General features: G+C 32.1%; 7 protein-coding genes across 7 annotated transcripts; 4 read left to right on the top strand and 3 right to left on the bottom strand.

Annotated features, from left to right (window-relative positions):
• Positions 1-141: 141 nt before the first annotated feature.
• Positions 142-1,509, top strand: FG386_003424 (uncharacterized protein; the record flags this gene model as incomplete). The annotated part of the gene is made up of 1 exon (XM_067342886.1): positions 142-1,509. The coding sequence occupies one exon, from the start codon at positions 142-144 to the stop codon at positions 1,507-1,509; it is 1,368 nt and encodes a 455-aa protein (XP_067199113.1).
• Positions 1,510-2,004: 495 nt separating this feature from the next.
• FG386_003423 (acetyl-coenzyme A synthetase) lies at positions 2,005-4,137 on the bottom strand (the record flags this gene model as incomplete). Its single annotated transcript, XM_067342885.1, has 1 exon — positions 2,005-4,137. One exon carries the CDS (start codon positions 4,135-4,137, stop codon positions 2,005-2,007), a length of 2,133 nt encoding a protein of 710 aa, XP_067199112.1.
• Positions 4,138-4,657: 520 nt separating this feature from the next.
• Positions 4,658-6,240, top strand: FG386_003422 (uncharacterized protein; the record flags this gene model as incomplete). Its single annotated transcript, XM_067342884.1, has 3 exons — positions 4,658-4,810; positions 4,927-6,060; positions 6,139-6,240. The coding sequence occupies 3 exons, from the start codon at positions 4,658-4,660 to the stop codon at positions 6,238-6,240; spliced, it is 1,389 nt and encodes a 462-aa protein (XP_067199111.1).
• A 362-nt stretch (positions 6,241-6,602) lies between these two features.
• Positions 6,603-8,582, bottom strand: FG386_003415 (uncharacterized protein; the record flags this gene model as incomplete). The annotated part of the gene is made up of 1 exon (XM_067342877.1): positions 6,603-8,582. The coding sequence occupies one exon, from the start codon at positions 8,580-8,582 to the stop codon at positions 6,603-6,605; it is 1,980 nt and encodes a 659-aa protein (XP_067199104.1).
• Positions 8,583-8,987: 405 nt separating this feature from the next.
• On the top strand, positions 8,988-12,986 carry FG386_003404 (uncharacterized protein; the record flags this gene model as incomplete). The annotated part of the gene is made up of 1 exon (XM_067342866.1): positions 8,988-12,986. One exon carries the CDS (start codon positions 8,988-8,990, stop codon positions 12,984-12,986), a length of 3,999 nt encoding a protein of 1,332 aa, XP_067199093.1.
• Positions 12,987-13,198: 212 nt separating this feature from the next.
• Positions 13,199-13,936, bottom strand: FG386_003393 (uncharacterized protein; the record flags this gene model as incomplete). Its single annotated transcript, XM_067342855.1, has 1 exon — positions 13,199-13,936. The coding sequence occupies one exon, from the start codon at positions 13,934-13,936 to the stop codon at positions 13,199-13,201; it is 738 nt and encodes a 245-aa protein (XP_067199082.1).
• A 783-nt stretch (positions 13,937-14,719) lies between these two features.
• FG386_003506 (uncharacterized protein) lies at positions 14,720-18,220 on the top strand (the record flags this gene model as incomplete). The annotated part of the gene is made up of 1 exon (XM_067342968.1): positions 14,720-18,220. One exon carries the CDS (start codon positions 14,720-14,722, stop codon positions 18,218-18,220), a length of 3,501 nt encoding a protein of 1,166 aa, XP_067199195.1.
• Positions 18,221-18,898: the final 678 nt, after the last annotated feature.

Below are 18,898 nucleotides of genomic sequence, written 5' to 3'. Positions count from 1 at the left end.
TTTTTTGCCCAACAATTTCCAAAAGTAAACAATTCACTTTGCCTCAATTTGAATTAAGTATATACAGAGTTAATAAAAAAGGCTAAAGCTTAAACAAAATTTAAATATATGTAGATTTAATATAGTAAACCTCAAAAATAAATGAGCAGACAAGAAAGTATACTTTCATCTATGAGCAATAATTACATATATGAAAAATACTCTAGGTTTGGAAGAAGTAATTTGGATACAATAAATAGATCATTCAATAACCCAACATCAGTTTACAACGATTTATTGGCGACTGAGATACTTAACACTACAGAAAATGATTATCCAGCAACTTTAAAGTTAAGAACAGGCCCTCAAATACTAGGCACTCAAGATAAAAGAAAGTTAAATGGTTTGAGTATATACGATGATGAAAATACATTCCCAATTAAGAATCAATGTGAAATATATGATCCGTTTGCAACAGTACCTTTAAGATCTATATCAATGGATCCTGTTTGGTTATCTTCAACAACTATGGGGATGAATACAGTTTCTAGAAAAATACCAAAAAGTCCATATAAGGTTTTGGACGCACCTAATTTACAGGATGATTTTTATTTAAATTTGGTGGACTGGAGCTCAACAAATATACTAGCAGTTGGATTAACTTCTTCTGTATATTTATGGAGTGCTTCTACATGCAAAGTAACAAATTTACTAAATCTTCAAGAACAAGATATAGTCACAAGTGTTTCTTGGACACAACAAGGTGGTCATCTTGCAGTAGGAACAAGACAAGGATCAGTGCAAATTTGGGATGTAAATGAACAAAAAAAAGTTCGTACATTAAATGGTCATAGAGCCAGAATAGGAGCTATGGATTGGTGTGGACCATTGTTAGCAACAGGAGGGAGAGATCATGTTGTATTATTGAGAGATGTAAGGGAACAGGAACACTGGTGCAATAGATGGATTGGTCACAAGCAAGAAGTATGTGGTGTTAAATGGAGTCCAAATGAATTACAATTGGCCACAGGTGGTAATGACAATAAATTATTTATATGGTCACAAGGTTATGATACTCCTGTTTGTCAATTTCACGATCATACCGCTGCAGTTAAAGCACTGTCCTGGAATCCACATCAATCGGGATTATTAGCATCTGGTGGTGGCACTGCAGATCGTCACATTCGTATATGGAATACAGTGACTAATTCATGTGTAATGGCAGTAGATACTGGATCACAAGTTTGCAATATCGCTTGGAGTGGAAACGTAAATGAATTAGTTTCCACTCATGGTTATAGTTTGAATCAAGTTATATTATGGAAATGGCCATCAATGCAAAAAATAGCTACATTGACAGGTCATACATATAGAGTTTTATATTTAGCTGTATCTCCAGATGGCAAAACAATAGTTACAGGTGCAGGTGATGAAACATTAAGGTTTTGGCAAATATTTCCGTCAGGAAGGCCTAAAGGTCCAAAAAATTTAGCAGCATTGTCTGTACCATATGCTCAAGCAATGAGATAATATATAGTTAAGGTATATTCACATTTTTGTTGTTTAATTGATATTAAGTGTAATTTTGTTTTGACTTGTATTTTATTCCTCTGATATTCAAGTGAATATATTTGATTCATTATGTTTCATACATACACAAAAAAACTGTAATTTAATCAAATGTATTATTAAATATAATCAGGGTATGAGGGAAATACAAACAATAGATATGTTTCCCAGACTAAAATCATTAATTTACATGAAAATATTTCACTCTCTAAATATTGTTTAAAATATAAAAAACATGTAATTCTAATGTATATATTATTTGGTTGTAGCATTAAACAATAAAATGAAATAGAAAATTAAAATTAATGCTAATAGGATATAAATTCTTGATCATCCTACCCTAACAAGTGTAATTCATTCTTTACTCATAAGATAAAGTGAAAAATAAAGTCTCTCTTAATATGAACCATTAAATGTTGTAACCTAGCAAAAAATATTAATAATGTAGTAGTTCGCTCACTTATTTCCCTCCCTTTTAAGATATTGAGACCAAGAAGATTCAATAGATTTAATACATTCAGGATTTGCAACTGTCGAAATATCACCATAGTTGTCAGAACCAGTAGCTATCTTTCTAAGTAAACGACGAACAACCTTGCCACTCCTTGTTTTAGGTATATTCTCAACAATTAATATGTGATCTGGAGATGCTACTGGACCTATCTGTTTTCTTACACAAATTCTCAATTCTGATTCAAGTGGCTGTTGTTTAGAATTGTCAATACTAAAACCACAAGTTATGTTTCTGAGGACTACAAAACAAACAAGAGCATTTCCTTTAACATCATGTTGTATTGCTACAGCTGCAGCCTCAGATACGGATTCATGGCTTGTCAAAGCATCCTCTATCTCCTTTGAACTCAGCCTGTGTCCCGAAACGTTTATAGTGTCATCAATTCTTCCGGTTATCCAATAGTAACCGTCATTGTCCCTAAGAGCACCATCACCTGTAAAATAGTATCCTGGGAATGGATTGGTATATAGATCCTCATGCAAATAATGAGCTCCAAATATTCCTCTGAACATGCCTGGCCAAGAATCTTTGATACAAAGAACTCCAGATCCAGGTCCATTTACCTCTACTCCTGTATCTGGGTTAAGTATAACAGGTTCTATACCGAAGAAGGGAAGTGTGGCAGAACCTGGTTTCATTGGTACACAGCCCGGAATTGGTGCTATTACAATACCTCCTGTTTCCGTCTGCCAATAAGTATCCACTATAGAACATCTTTCCTCTCCTACTACTTTGTAATACCAACGCCAAGCTGACGGGTTTATTGGCTCACCTACAGAACCAAGAACTCTCAATGAGGATCTATCGTATTTTTCAACATATTCGCTACCAAATTTTTTCAATGTTCTTATTGCAGTAGGGGCTGTATAAAAATGTGTTATTTTGTGCCTCTCGACCATATCCCAGTATCTACCTGGATCTGGATGCGTTGGTATTCCTTCAAACACCAAAGTTGTGAGTCCGTTAGATAATGGGCCATAGACCAAATAAGAATGACCAGTTATCCAACCTATGTCACCAACACAACCAAACACATCACCCGCATGTGTATTAAATAAATATTTCAGTGTGACTGTTGCATACAACAAATAACCCGCAGTTGAATGTTGCACTCCTTTTGGAGTACCTGTACTACCAGATGTATACAGATAAAATAATGGATCCTCACTATCCATGTCCTCTAATGGACAATATGGTTTTTCTGCTCTAAGTAAGGCATGTCCATCATAATCTCTACCCTCTACTACATTTATTGGGAAGTTTAAATGTCTAAATACTATACAACTTTTTATACTCGGCAATTTCTCAAGTGCCTCATCCACTATATTCTTTAAATTAATTATCTTTTTACCCCTCGTTCCCTGATCTGCTGTTATTACTATCTTACATTTTGCATTTATTAATCTGTCCAACAGATTTTGTGCTGCAAAACCTGCAAAAACCACCATATGTACTGCTCCTATTCTTGTACATGCAAGCATTGTATATATTGTTTCTGGTATCATTGGCATATATATACCTACTGTATCTCCTTTTGAAATACCAAACCTTTTAAGTACGTTTGCCATTCTACATACGTTTCTAAACAACTCAATATAAGTTATTTTCCTTACATTTGATGGATCCTCCCCCTCCCAAACAATTGCTATTGAGTCTGGTTGCTTTTCTACCCATCTATCAACACAGTTATCACAAACATTTAGTTTTCCATTCAAAAACCACGGCAAACGATCTTGAAATGTTGGTCCCGTACCTCTTGTCTTTGTGAAGTCTCGAAGCCACCTTAACTCTTTTCTTGCTATTTCTTCCCAAAATTTATCCGGATCCTGAATGCTTCTTTTGTGCATCTGTAAATATTCATTCATACTTTTTATCCTATATGGTTTATCTGTTTCTGACTCCTTACATTCATATTTCTCATCAAAAGGCAGTGATTTACCTAGACTTTCAACTGTATCTATATTCTCCATCAATGCAGATGAATCGTAATCATCATTTATTGATTCTGCATTTTGGTGAGTCATTAAAACTCCACTATTCGCTCCAGAATTCGAGCTTGGACTTTTATATGCCATTTTTATTTTTTAAATGCTTATACAAACAAAGATACTCGAGAAATTTATAAAAATACCAATCTACCACAATAAAAAACTATAAATTATATTTTATTTTACTATTTATAGAAAACTATAGAAACAAAGTATTATTTATTCCCGACCGAATTTGGTTTTCAAACAAATCAAAGTTAAATAATGGTGAAAATAGTAGCACCTTCAATCACTCTATTGTTAGCTTTACTGCTTGCGATTATTAAATCTTTATAAAATATAAAAACCAAGAATTTGAAAAAAATTCACCCCATTCAGTTGATCTATTACTGACTTTATTTTAAAATCATCTCTCACACTCGATTCTTCATTCTTTCCTCAATAAGTTGTATTTTTTTTTCAATTAAAAATTATTTCATTTTCTCGTAGTGTCTCTTGTTTTACCGCCTAAATGTGGGCGGTATCGTGGAACATCAGATTATTATTTGCATAGCTGCTTGCGAATCAATCCCCACCTAAACACAATTAAGGTATAGAAAAGGTCTAGATGTGGTGTGAAACAAAAATAGGAAAGGTATTCAGGTGTGTCGTTGATCATGTTTATCTCTCAACGACTTGTTTGCACCTTTTGGTGCTTTGCTATGGATTGTTTCAAGATAAATTTAATGTTTCGGTAAAATTCACAGATATTGATTACATGGTAAGTAGGATTGTTAATGAGATCATATTATTTTTTTTAGTTATGTATATCTCATATTGTATCATTTTTAATGCTATAAATTTTGATTAATTCATCAATATATTACTCTTTAACAGGTATTTACGGATGCAGCAAAGGCAGTTCTTCAAGGAAAATCCCCATATTCAAGGCACACATACAGATACACTCCATTATTGGCGTATATAACATCAATTAATATCATATTCAAAATGGAAATACTTTCCAAACTTCTTTTTTGTGCAGTTAATATTCTTTCTGGAAAAATACTTGAATGGCTTTTAATATTATTAGATGTGGATAATGACCTCAAACTTAAAGGAAGTATTACTTTAAGAAGATTTTTAATATCAACCTGGTTATTGAACCCATTTCCAGTTGTCATTGCTGCTAGAGGAAGTGCAGACGTAATTCCATCTATATTAGTATTGATTACTATATATTTCTTAATGAAAGCAAAGTATGATAATTTTAACAACAAAACAAATATTGTAATTTCTGGATTCTTTTTTGGTTTATCAGTACACTTCAAACTGTATCCAGTGATATATGGATTTCCTTTTCTTTTCTTTATTAACTCTAACTATCTCAAGAAAGATTGTTCTTTTGTGAAATACATTATTAATCTTCCGATAAGAATATTTACTAATCTTAACATTGATCAAATTATCTTTGGGTTTGTTAGTTTTACAACAATTGTATCTCTTATTTCATTTTTTTACTATATTTATGGTTGGGAGTTCCTTTATGAAACTTATCTCTATCATGCCATCAGAAAAGATCATAGACACAACTTTTCAGTATTTTTCTATCTCTTTTATTTAACTATGTATTCAGCAAAGGAGGCTCTTGCATCTAATTTTGTTTACAAAGTACTTCCTTACATTGCATCTATTCCACAAATGTTTTTGGTTGCTCTTTCAGGTATTTCTTTAGTCAAAGATGGTGAATGTGTCATGGCTATCTTTTGTCAAACCGTAATTTTCGTGGCGTTTAACAAAGTTTGTACTTCTCAATACTTTTTGTGGTGGTTCATATTACTTCCTCTTGCACTGAGAGTGTATCTCACTAACAATCTTGCACAGATTGATGAGTCTAAAGGCATTATACACTCTGCCAGTACATCTTTTATCCCTATTGCTATATCATTGGGGGTGTGGTTTGTAACTAAGATATCTTGGCTTTATTTTGCTTATAATATTGAAATGCTTGGACAACCATACTTTTTAAGTGTAAGTTCATACTTTTTATTTCTCTCACATTACTTAATTAACTTAATTCCATTGAAATCTAATCTTAATTATTCATAGCTATTCCATTCAAGCATTCTATTTTTACTTGCAAACATTGGTATTGTACTGGTATTTCTTAAAAAGAACCATTCTGTTCTTTCAAAAGTTAAATCAGAATAAATAAATTAAGTTAATTAAATTTGAATATTATGAAATTAATGCTATTATTCATTAATAAAAGCAACACCATTTTTGCCAATGAATATCACTTATCTCCCCTTTCTACTATTGTTATACTCGCATTAATTCAAAAACATAATAGAGTTCGAATATTTATTCACATAAATTAATATTTTTTACTTTTCATTTTTTTAATATTCAAACTCTTTAATTAATTGAAACTATAAATTATTTTAATTCAGGAGATATTAAATATTGAATATTGTTCGTGATCACTTTTCTTTTTGATAACCAATTTAAATATTGATTTAATGCTCTATTATTTGGATATAATAATTATCTATTTCATTGTAATTTTTTTATTAAAAGACTGTCACTGCTTTCGCTAAACCACGTGGTTTGTCTGGGTCTATTCCTTTACTTACTGCTAAATAATAGGCTATTAACTGAAGTGGTATTACGGCATTAAGGGCTGTTAAAGGACCATTAGAAGGTATTAATATAGTTTCACACTCAATGTCAGTACACAAATTTGGGTCATCAGTTATACATATTAAACTTGCTCCTCTAGCCTTTACTTGTTGAGCAACATTTGACATCATTGAAGAATGTTCGTCTGAAAGCACTATCAATATCACTGGAGTGGCTTCATCCTCATCTATTAGTGCAAATGGACCGTGTTTTAATGCTCCTGCGGAGTAACCTTCCGAATGTATGTATGATATTTCCTTTATTTTTAATGCTCCCTCTAGTGCAACAGGATATCCGTAACCTTTACCTAATACAAAAATCGATTTTTTATCCTTTATTGATTTTGCTATTCTCTCACATTGTTCTTTTACTTGCAGTGATACGCCCACACTTATTGGAACTCTATGTATTGCTTCCAATAGGTCTTGACATTTTTGAGAGATTATAGATTCTCTCTTCTGAGCAAACCATGCTGCTATTAAAGAAAGAACAAGTACCTGCGTAGAAAATGCTTTTGTTGAAGCAACTGCAACCTCCCTTCCAGCATTTAAATACACTCCACAACCAGTAACTCGTGCTAACATTGAACCAACAACATTTACAATTGATATCTTTGGAATCCCCAAACTGTCTGCTATTGAAATAGCTCTAACTGTATCCGCCGTTTCACCACTCTGAGAAATTGCTATTGCAGCTGCGTTCTCTTTTGGAAAACCAGTTACCAATATCTCTGAGGCATCTTTTGCCATTACCGTATTAAAACCACTAATATGTTCCATTAACAATTGTGCAAACAATGAAGCATGATAACTTGTTCCACAACCAAGTAAAACCATATTTTCCACATTCATTAATTCATCCAATCTTTGATCCAAACCTCCAAGTTTAACCATATTATTGTATGGTGATATTCTACCACCAAAATTCAATGATCTAGCCAGTGCGTGAGGTTGATCATATATCTCTTTTAAAGTCCAATGTTTATATGGAGATGGCGATGATATTACTTTCTCGTGATCTATAGATAATAAACGGGAGGGAGTAATTAATTGGTCAATCCCGTCATGAGATAGTACAGCTATCTCTCCATCCTGAAGTGCGACATATTGATTTGTATAATTCGCCAATGCCGATGTTTCAGAGGCTACATATATGTGGCCAGATTGAACTCCCACCAATAATGGAGAACCGTGTCTAGCCAAGATCATCTTATCATTATAGTCTTTATGAAGCACCGCTATTCCCCATGTACCTTGTAATTTGTTTAACGCAGTTTGAACCGCTTCTTCGAATTCATACCCTTCATCCAAATAACTTCCTATTAAATTTGCTATCACTTCTGTATCAGTTTCTGATTCAAATGTTATCCCTTTCTCTAATAACTCAGATTTCAAGCTTGAGTAGTTATCTATTGTACCATTATGAACTATACTTATTCTCTTTTTATAGTCTTGGTGTGGATGAGCATTGAAATCTGTTTTTCCACCATGAGTAGCCCATCTTGTATGTGCGATTCCAATATGATGACTCCCATGAATTGACGGAGAGTTTTTTTTTAATTTTTTAATTGAATCACCTGAATCCTTAGAAGAGTATTTTGTTGTTATCATTTCCCCATAATCACTTATTGTGCTCATCCCACAGGAATCATATCCTCTGTTCTGTAATATTTCTATTCCATCCATTAACACCTTTTGCGCATCTCCAGCCCCAATATAACCAACAATCCCACAACAGTGAACATTTTTATTAATTCCCCAAATGTTTTTTGGTTTATAGTTCAACCCCCCTATCTTTTTATTTAAAAACGCGTTTTTTACATTCAAATAATAATTTTTCTTTGAATTAATTAAATTCAATCCTAATTTCATTGCGAGAGGTACCAAAATTATGTGTTTTGTACATATGTTCATATTTAAATCTTTAATCAACTTCAAAACCTCTGATTTATTTTTTCAACATTCTCCCCTTTATAATTTTTAGCTTTTATTTTGCATGCACCCATAAAATTATATTTAAAAATGCATGGGCGCCATACCTCCCCACGTAAATGTGCAAAGGCTTCTGCCGGTCATAAAGAAATATTTGGCGGTAGGACCCTAGGTAACTTGTTTCTCGTTTTAACTTGGAACGATAACATCATACTTTAAAAGTTAATATTCCAATTAGGTGACTTTTTTTAAAGCTTGATTTTGTTAACATTAAGAAGTGAGTCTTACTCAATTTTCAACAAGTAAATGATTTTTTTTATGATGTGCATAATTAATCATATATAAATGTATTTCCTTTTTGTGTGGGGCATTCTATTGGCCCAAGTTGTAAATTGTGTTAAGTATTCTGAAGTTAATTTTTCCAAAGATGAATCTTTCATTTCAGAATACTCAACTGACAAACCGGGTTTGTGGAGAAGATTTGCAGATGGGAATAATAGTAGTTGCATGGAATTCACTCTTAGAATAGACAGAATGTTAAATGCTGTTGCCAATGTTGACATTGGTGCAATGGAAAGGTTTATTGAAATGGACGAATACAGTCTGAAAAATATTACTGAGTGTGGACTTAGTGATACCCAAACGCTTTCCAATTTGTATGAAAATGCTCCTGGATGGGGAGGCGAGACTCCACTAACAATTTTAGCAAGAAACTCGCTTCCAAGGAGTAGCATTATGATGCAGATTCTTTCATCTAAAGGTTTAAATTTTTCAAAGTCACAAATGAACGGTTACACCCCACTAATATTGGCAATTATATACAGAAACTTTGGAGCAGTTAAGGTATTGTTGGAATTAGCAGAACGACAAAAGTATGCTCTTCACGTTAAAAAATCAAATATTGCTGGAAAAGATCAAAAACTTGATGGTATTAACATTAAAAATACTAATCTTGACACATTTGATTCTATAAACGAAGTTGATTCAATGGGAAGAACTGCTCTTTATCATGCAGTATTAATGGAGGACGAGAATTTAGTAGCCTCTTTGTTGAATGCAGGCGCAGATCCTAATATTCCAGATTTTTCAGGTATAACTCCCCTTCTCCTTGCTTCAAAAAACAATATACTTGTAATTGTTAAACTACTATTAAAAAAAGGTGCCAATCAGATAATACTAGACAATAAAAAAAGAGATCCTCTTTCATCAGCAATTAAAAATAATCATCCTGATATTATTTATACATTACTTAAGGACAAAACATTCAGAAGTAATTATTTAAATTCATATCCTTTATCTGACTACAAAAGCCACATTTCCCGTCCCACTTATCATGTTAGAAGGCTTTTAGATATATTCTCCGTACTTCAACTTAAAGAAAATAGCTTAAAAATGCTATTTAGAATTGAGTTTGATAGAAATGATACAAGCCTCTGTGATCTAAGAAACGAAGAGGGAAAAACTATTGTTAATATTATAGCAACAAGAGAAATGTATGATTTACTTGAAGATGTCCTTGAATTCTACAAAAATGCTTCTATATACAAGTACGAAGGATATACAAGCTGTAATCCCCATATTCTAGATAAATCATTCAGGGGCCCAGTTGATTATCTTCTTAGTGGAGCCATTTTGAATCAACACTCTGAATTTTCACTTCCAAACGAAATAATTAAATTCAGAAAATTATTTAATGAAAATTCCACAAATAACACAGCTGTTACAGAACTTAAAACTGAAATTTTAGAAAAAAAAATGAATTTGGAAACTCCTACAACAACTATTTCAGATAGGAGACAAACATTGCTTGCTAAGTTGTTAATACTTTCAAATCCTCTTGATCATTCTTCATATTTATTTGAACTAATTAAAAGAGGTGGAAATCCCACTGCATCTATAATCAAGGCAATGGTTAATTTACTCGGGGATTCAAAAGCATTGCTGCTACATAGGACATCTCGAGATGGCTTTAATGCTCTTACATTTGCCTTATACACGGGCCAACTTACTGTAGCGAGGGAAATATTGGACATACTTATCGACTCAAAACTATCAAATATGAATGATTATAAATCGGCCTTGAAATTGGCCATAAGTTATTCCGCTAGGATTAGAACAAATTACATAATCATTGAAGTTGCCCTTAGAAAACCAAGCGTCATTCATGAATGGATATGTGAAAGAAGACTAAATAACGTTATTGAGGTGGAGGAATTGAAATTCGTTCTTTTGAATCTTCCTGCAGATTTTGTCGGATTTTCGAAACATCCTAATTTATGTAAACCTTTATACACTATAATTAAACAAATAATAGACCCAGAAAGCCAGATAGAGTCTACTGAAATTGTCGCTATTATGTTAGATACAAATGGTGGTCTTCCATTCTTGGATAACAAAGATGTAACTATGGCTCTTAAATCAATTGGAACGAGTTTAAGTATTTCGGCCTCTTTTGGATTGAATTTGGTTCCTTGTACAGAATGGTCTTCTACAGCTTACCATGTTTTATACCCTTACAAAATGAGCAGTCAAAATTGTGATAATAATGTAAGTAACAATAAAACATCTAGATCGAACGCCATTTCAGGTAAATTTATAATTAAATATGGAATTGGGACTATTTCTTCAAAGTTTACTGGTCAGAGATTAATAGGTACAAATTCTGACTATAAAAGAAATCAAATCTTGGATTTGGTATTTTCTTGTCCATTAAGAAAAGTCGATCCAATGTTAAACAATTTTCAGTTTAGCGTCCTCATTCTCTCACTTGTTATATTAACAGTATGGATATTTATAACTTCATTCGTGATTACATACTCCTCCAGAAGTAGACTTGATATCTTTGGTTTTGTTCCCACTCCCTCAAACTCAGAATCGGATAAACTTGCATTCACCTTGGCAGAATGGAAAGTCTATAAATTAGTTGGCGTATTGAAATTTATCTCTTTACTTTATTGTATAATAATATTAACAACTGTTGGAAGAGTGAGACATGTTTTATATACGATATTTCTTATTCTTCTTGGGGTAACCTTAAGGTTGAATCAAATATTAACTTTGAAAGGAAGTGATATTCAAGATATAGCATCTGCGTTCGTGAGAGAGGAGTTTACTGAAAAAGAAAATAATCAACTAAATAAGGATTTAGAGGATAATGATGAAGTTAATGATCAAAATATAGGATTAAATAACAATAACGAAACCACTATGAGACAAGAAGACAATAGGAATGAAGCAACCAACTATGGGACATTCGGAGAGGAGTTCAATGCTAGCCATTCTTACAAAACTCAAACTGATTCAAGAAACACATTTCAAAATGATATTATTAAAAAAGAACATATTTCTGCTGAAGAGTATGCGAAGGTCACGCTTTTAATAGGAATATGTGCCTTTATTGTTGCAATATCTTCAAATTTACAACGTTATATTTTTGGAAATTTCAGGGAATTTTATAGATTTAATGAATCTTATAATTTTGTTGTCAAACACACTTATATTGCAATTTCAACAGAGATTGCTTTAATTATAAATGTTTGGTCTCTCTCTTTCGCTATTCTTAAAGCTCCTGGTTTAATCATTTTCATCCTTAATCAAAGAATACAAGTTGTAAAATACTTTCTTCTTGCATATCCTGATATAAATCTAAATATCTTTAATAACATTAAAAAAAATCAAGTATGTAATACATCAACTGTTGAACAACCACAAAATTCATCTCAATATATGAATTTGCATGGTCCAATATCCAAAAACATGTTTTTTATTCCTCCAGGAAGATTTGATGTTGTACTTTGTCAATGGTTGAGAGTGAGACATGCTATAATGAAAAGGATGCATAGAAGATTTGCAGTCGCTTCCAAACCATACAACACTATTTACTTTGTAATAGGGTTTGTTATTGTTATTTTTTTGTTTAAAGGCCAATTTATAAACATCGTTGAACATAATAGTGGATCTAGTTTATTTCACTATATGCTTTTTGACGAATTTGGATTCACTTTGTTATCAATATTTGCTGCTTTTTGTATTACCCTCGTTGTAATTGTATGGTTAGCATCTAATTCAAATCAAATTACCGAAATGTACCATTGGAGACTATTCTGGGATGCCTTTTCTTTTATGCCTCCTTGTTCAGCTCAGCAAATAGTTCTTCAACACATTAAACTTACACAAGAACTTGATACTGAAGACAAAAGGGTTTCATTGTGGAGCATTCCGATTACCAATGTTATCAGATATTCACTATTACTGTCAATGATTGTGATATGGGTGTACATTGTTATTATTGGGAGCTACTACACTCTATTTCATGATATAGGCAGTATTAATAACAACGGTTAATAATTTTTATCTAGACTAATTTTTGTAGACTCGTCATTATAAATCAAAAAAAGCGACAATAATAATTATTTACTGCTAACAAATAAATTAAACAAATCAAAAAAGAAGGGTAAAATCAATTTATATTCAATCGAAATTACTAAAACTAAAATAGTCCGGGTAGATCAAGAATAAAAGTATTTATTGAATTGGATAAATCAGAAATATTTCCATTATGACATTTTTTTGGAAATAAAGTTAAAAATGTCCAACAGCATAATATAATTTATTGTGTGATCGACCCCAGGATACGATTTATATGAAAAATTTTTAAGATTAAAGTTGGCTTGAATATAATCTCTACACATAATCGACCACTGATACAAGACAACTGGATCTGCCTCTCCATGAAGAACAAGAAAGTCAACATTCTCTCTAACTTGGTCTCTTATTTCAAAACTAAGGTTTTCTGAAGATATTTCACTATCTTTTCCTGCCATGAATCCTTTTTCTACTAAGGGAAGCCAACCTCCAACAACAACACAACTTCCGAGTGTAAACTTACTGGATGCCAATGAAATAAGAAATGCAATGGCGGATCCTTGAGAAAAACCACCCAGTGAAATCTTAGTAGAGTCTACCCCCTTTTCAATCTCTGAAGAAATTATATTTGTTAATCTAGATACTGATTTGTTGATTCCATCTATATCTTCCATAGATCCTATACTGAAATTCTCCATATCGAACCATGCATTCTCGAATATACCAAATTTCTTCAGAAATATTTTTTCTGAAGTTGGGAGAATTATTTTTGTTTTGTTTAATTCATTAAATCTTTTAGCGAAGTAAATAAAACTTTTATAACTTTCTGCATTGTCTCCTTTTCCATGAAGCCAAATTAAGACAGAATTGTATTCAGATGGTTCAAAATGAAACCCTTCACCTCCATGTCCGTCTCCTTCTTTTATCATGATTCAAAGTCGAGTTGTTCAAAAATCTCTAAAAATTATGTACTTAAATATGTATTTCTCCGAATTTTAATACTAAAATTAGGTTTTTTTTGAGAAAATAACCTTTCTCAATCGCGGCTAGAATATTTTTCTATTTAAATAAGTGGTCATGCTTATGTTATATTTGTTTTTTAATATTAAAGTGAGTTCTTATCACACAATATATCAATTCATGTTTGTATAATGTAACATTTAAACATAATATGAGATTTTTGATTCTCTTTTATTTAAGTTTTTGCTCTCAGTAAACAATTTGTGGACAGCAACGCCACTTATTGACTTTGTTTAGTAAATAATATTTAAAATTTATAAATTATAGTCACAATTAGTAATTACTTGACTTTATATTAGTCATATAATGCCTCTTCGCTTATTCAGAGAGTGCTTGTTTTAATAGTTCAGATTACTGTAAGGCAACATCCTTTTGTATTGCTTTGAGTTACCGCCTATAACACACAAAGCTACCTACTAGTGTTAATAATAGTTAGTGGTAACAAGTATAATTTTGTAAATTGAATTAATTGTAGACTGAAAACACGGTTATTGCAAGTTTAATGCACTTTTCAGGTTAGTTTTTCTCTTAAAAGCTCTTGTTTTGTCAGTTACTCTAATTTCATTAGGTATAGAAGCATGAATTAAGGATACATGAAGTTTATTTACCCGAAATAATAATAGAGTGGAGAGTGCAAAATATAAGAACAAAAATAATTCAAGTATAATTTTGAATATTACATCTCACTGATTATGGGGAGTAAGAGACTAAAAAAGCCATCTTTTCTGGAGGAGAGCGATTACATGGAGGATGTAGGTGATAATGCTGAACATAGTGTGGACTTGAACAGAGAAGAACCCTCGGAATACTCTCTTAAAAGACAAAAAATAAGAAAGAACAAGAGAAGAGAAACTTTACATTCTGATACTTTTTACGAGAGCAGGAGTGAAGTAGTTGAAAGAGGTGTATTAAAAACCTTAATAAGTTCATTGAAGAAAAAACAAGATGATGAAAATGATTTTAATTCTATTTCAGAAAAAAAAATAAAGAAAACGATTAAGACTAGAAGAAAGGAGAAAAACGACATAAACAATGTCAAAGTAGGGAAAAAGAAAAAAGAAAGGAGTTCAGAAACAGTGAATATGAGTAATCTATTTGAAAAAATAGACAAAATAATGGTTTCAAAAGAGAATGAAAATACTCTTAATGATTCACAGAGAGATTTAAGTAACATGTTTAATCTAATTGACGCTAAATTTTGGTCTGATGATGAACATGATTGTGATAATAATGCTCAGGGTGCTGCAATGATTGACACTGAAGACGATTTAATAAACTTGACGGATTTAGAGAAAGCCATGTTGCCTGAAATAAAAGAATGCAATAGCAAAACAGGCATAAATGAATGGTTGCCGTCCATGTTTATGGAATTAAAGTCCGAAGTGGTTAGGAAGTTGAATGATGAAACAATTCTAGTAGATAATAAAGTATGTGAATTTTTTTATTCACAATGGATGGAACAATATAGCTATATGTCAACTCTAACACAGAACTTTAATAGGGACATACAAAATTGTTTTGTATTAAAAGGTCAGATACCTTCTATATCTAAAATAAGAGAATCAAACGAAAATCTTTTATTGGATCCGGAAGATGACAAAATGCCATTCGCAGTACAGGACCTGGATGGACGTGTAATATTAAATGTACTGGTTCACATAGCAAACTTACAGCAAAAGCATATAAGCGAAATGAACAAGGAAAATAAATATGGGGAAAATGCTGATGATTATAAATATAGGAAAGAATATGGTGTAATTTCAAGGAAGGCAAGACAGAAGCTTTGGTGGTTGTGTAGAATGGCAGAGCATTGTGGGTTAATTGGAAGAGAGGGCAAAAAAATGAGATACTATTTGGTACAAGAAAGTGACTGTGAGGAGGAAGCAGATGCTTTTATTTCTGCAAATGCAGCCATTAACTCTTCAGTCGATTTGACAATGGCAATATTTGATCAAGATGAAGGTGTCTTGGATGAAAAAAATAGATTGAAAGAGATATATCCTTTTTTTTCAGACAGAGAGAGTGCAAAGAATAATGCTAATGGGGATCTATTCGATGATGAGGATAATTATGAAGGTCACTCTTCTTCTCAGGATCCTAGAGAAGAAGATGGTTTGAATAATCAACCTAATGAAATTGAAATTAAATGGTCAGAATTATCTTCCTTAACAGTCTCAAATAGAACAAGACCTTGGGAGAGGAAAAGGACAACCAAAGAGCAAATTATTGTCGAAAAGCCTCAAGAAAAGATAAAAGAGGAAGATATATCAGATTCCAAAACTAAACTTTTTAAGTTTATGCTGAAGAACATTGGTCCAAGGCCTCTTTGGACAGAAAAAAATCCTTCACTTGAAAAAGTAAGCGACAAGGAAAATAAGATAGGAATTGAGATAGAACCCCCAAATAATTTATCTTTAAGGGAGCAGGGACAACTTAAAATAAAGTGGATTCAAATGAGAAGCCAGGCTGAGAAATTGGCAATTCACCATTTTAAAATAATTGATCCAGAAACTAATGAATTGGACACAGAAAGACTCAAGTATTGGTCCGATTTGTTTAACATTAATTTATTTATACCAGATTTAGATTTCTCAAAAACAAAAAGTGCGAAAACTAAAGAACTTGGTAAAATTTCTATTTCTGAATCATTTGAAAATGATGGGCAGAATAACCCTGATAATTCAATACACTCACCCAAACCCAAAAATAGTCTCTTACCTTTAGATATCGAATATACAAGTGGAGATGAGGGTTCTAGCGTGGTGAGTAATGAAATAGACTATGAAAAAGATCAAAGTAAATCGGAGAACAAAACTCCTATATCAGAAAGCGAGGAATTAAAATTGATAGACGAATTTAGTAAATACAAGGCAAGTGAAGCTTTTGACACTAAGGAAAGAGAAAACGTAGATGAGACTTGTGAACATGATTTTGAAACTAGTCAGCGAAAAGTAGAGGAGAGCAACTCAGAAAAAGACTTCCAAGACTTTCCAAAAGTAAGTACAGGGAAAATCACCGATAATGAGAGTTCAGAAGAATATGATCAAGAAATATTGGAAAAGAGAAGTGAGGCTTACAAAAAGTATTTAGCAATTAGAAACAATAGGAGAAAGTTGAAAAAGAAGGTGATGGAAAGATACGGACACTTATTGGAAGATGAAGCAGAAGAAAGCGATGAGGACGGAATCAAAGTTTTAAGAAGGGGGATGGAGGAAGAAGAAAATTTTGAAGATTATAGTGAAGATCTCGATTGGGATGAGCTTTCAGGATTTTCTGATTTTATTGATGACGAAAAATATGAAAACGAGCTAGATGGTGATGCAATACAGGCTCATTTGAAACACATGAAACAAATAGAAGAAAGGCAATACAGGCAATTATTCACATTGGAGGGTTTAAGGGAAAGAAAAAACAAGGCATATGGATTGTCTTCTGAAATACAAGATGACGAAATAGATCTAGAAACTCGTCTTGAAAAAAGAAATAACGAGATCCACAATCCCGTATTTTTTGATGATGTGATCAGCGAGTATTGGACTGATGAGGAAGATTATGAAAGTCTAAGCGACGAAGAAATAAATGAGAGAAATATGGTTGATATACTCGGTATTGACTATGATGATTGGCAAAAGGAAAACATGAGGAACGAAGAAGTAAAATCTTCTGACGAATCTATCAATATCATGAGAAGAGAGAAATATATAAAACTTAAAAATGCATTATTGAAGGAAGCATCTTCTCAAATTCATTTGCTTCAACAAAGATTCCATAATTTAGAAGAAAAAATGAAAAATGATATTTCAGAAGCAGAAAAGGCTTCCTTACGTGAGAAATACATAGCCATTTCTGACAAATTGCGTGGGTTGTTAAAGTCAATACACAATTCCTGCAAAAAATGTATCTACGAAAATCACCAATACTTTGACCATATAGATATATCAAAATATATCCAAAAAAGACAAGAAAGTAGACTTCTCAGAGAGAAGAATTCCAAAAAAGGTCAAAACAAATCAAAAAAACACAAAATAAGAAACAATGCAAAAAATATTGACAAAAGGAACGATATTTCTAATTACTCTGGTTCTGAAGACGAATTAGTAGCTAATTACAAATTTGAAAAGAAAAATAAAAACATTCTAAATATTAGAGGCGCTAGATTTGTTATTGATAGTAACCAAGCGAACAAGAAATGATCACTCATTCCAATAATTGTATATGTACATTATTATAGAATCGATATTCCAGTTACATTGAATGCTTGTTTTTATTATAGATTTGCTGAAATTTGTTTTTCGTATGGGCGGTATAATTATCCACATAGTTGTCATGCACAGGATGCATATTAATAAAAAGTGGATCTAAAAAGAACTATGTACCTTAGATAAAAGTTTCATTGCAACCTATGTTTTGTTCAAAGGTATAAACACTTATCTATTGTTTATACAATAAATTACAAAAATATGAATTTGATAAACACATGGTTTTAGGGAAAAGAAAATTATTTGGAGGTTCTCCTGCTCCATTACTTACAAACACAGAACGGTTTACATGCCAAATAGCTAGTACGTTAAATGCAAAAACAGTTTTTTTTGCTATAGATATATAGACAGCATTAATTAAACAATGAATAGGTATAATTCATATAATAACTTCATTTATTTCTTTGATATGTCTGATAATTCCAGTATTTGTCGTAAGTTAAAGATTAATGCATTCTGTAATATTATATTGAGTGAGATACCCAGGCAAATACCTGCAGTGATTTCTATTCTGTTTGGTTTACACAGGTAAGAGAACTTTATGAAAAAAGCGTAAATATCAATTTAAATAACAGTAAATAATTACAATGGCATCTTATATTATAGGTTGTG

This window comes from Cryptosporidium ryanae (assembly GCF_009792415.1).
Source record: "Cryptosporidium ryanae isolate 45019 chromosome Unknown contig_8, whole genome shotgun sequence".
Classification (NCBI taxonomy): domain Eukaryota; phylum Apicomplexa; class Conoidasida; order Eucoccidiorida; family Cryptosporidiidae; genus Cryptosporidium; species Cryptosporidium ryanae.
This window is presented reverse-complemented; position numbering and strand designations above follow the sequence as displayed.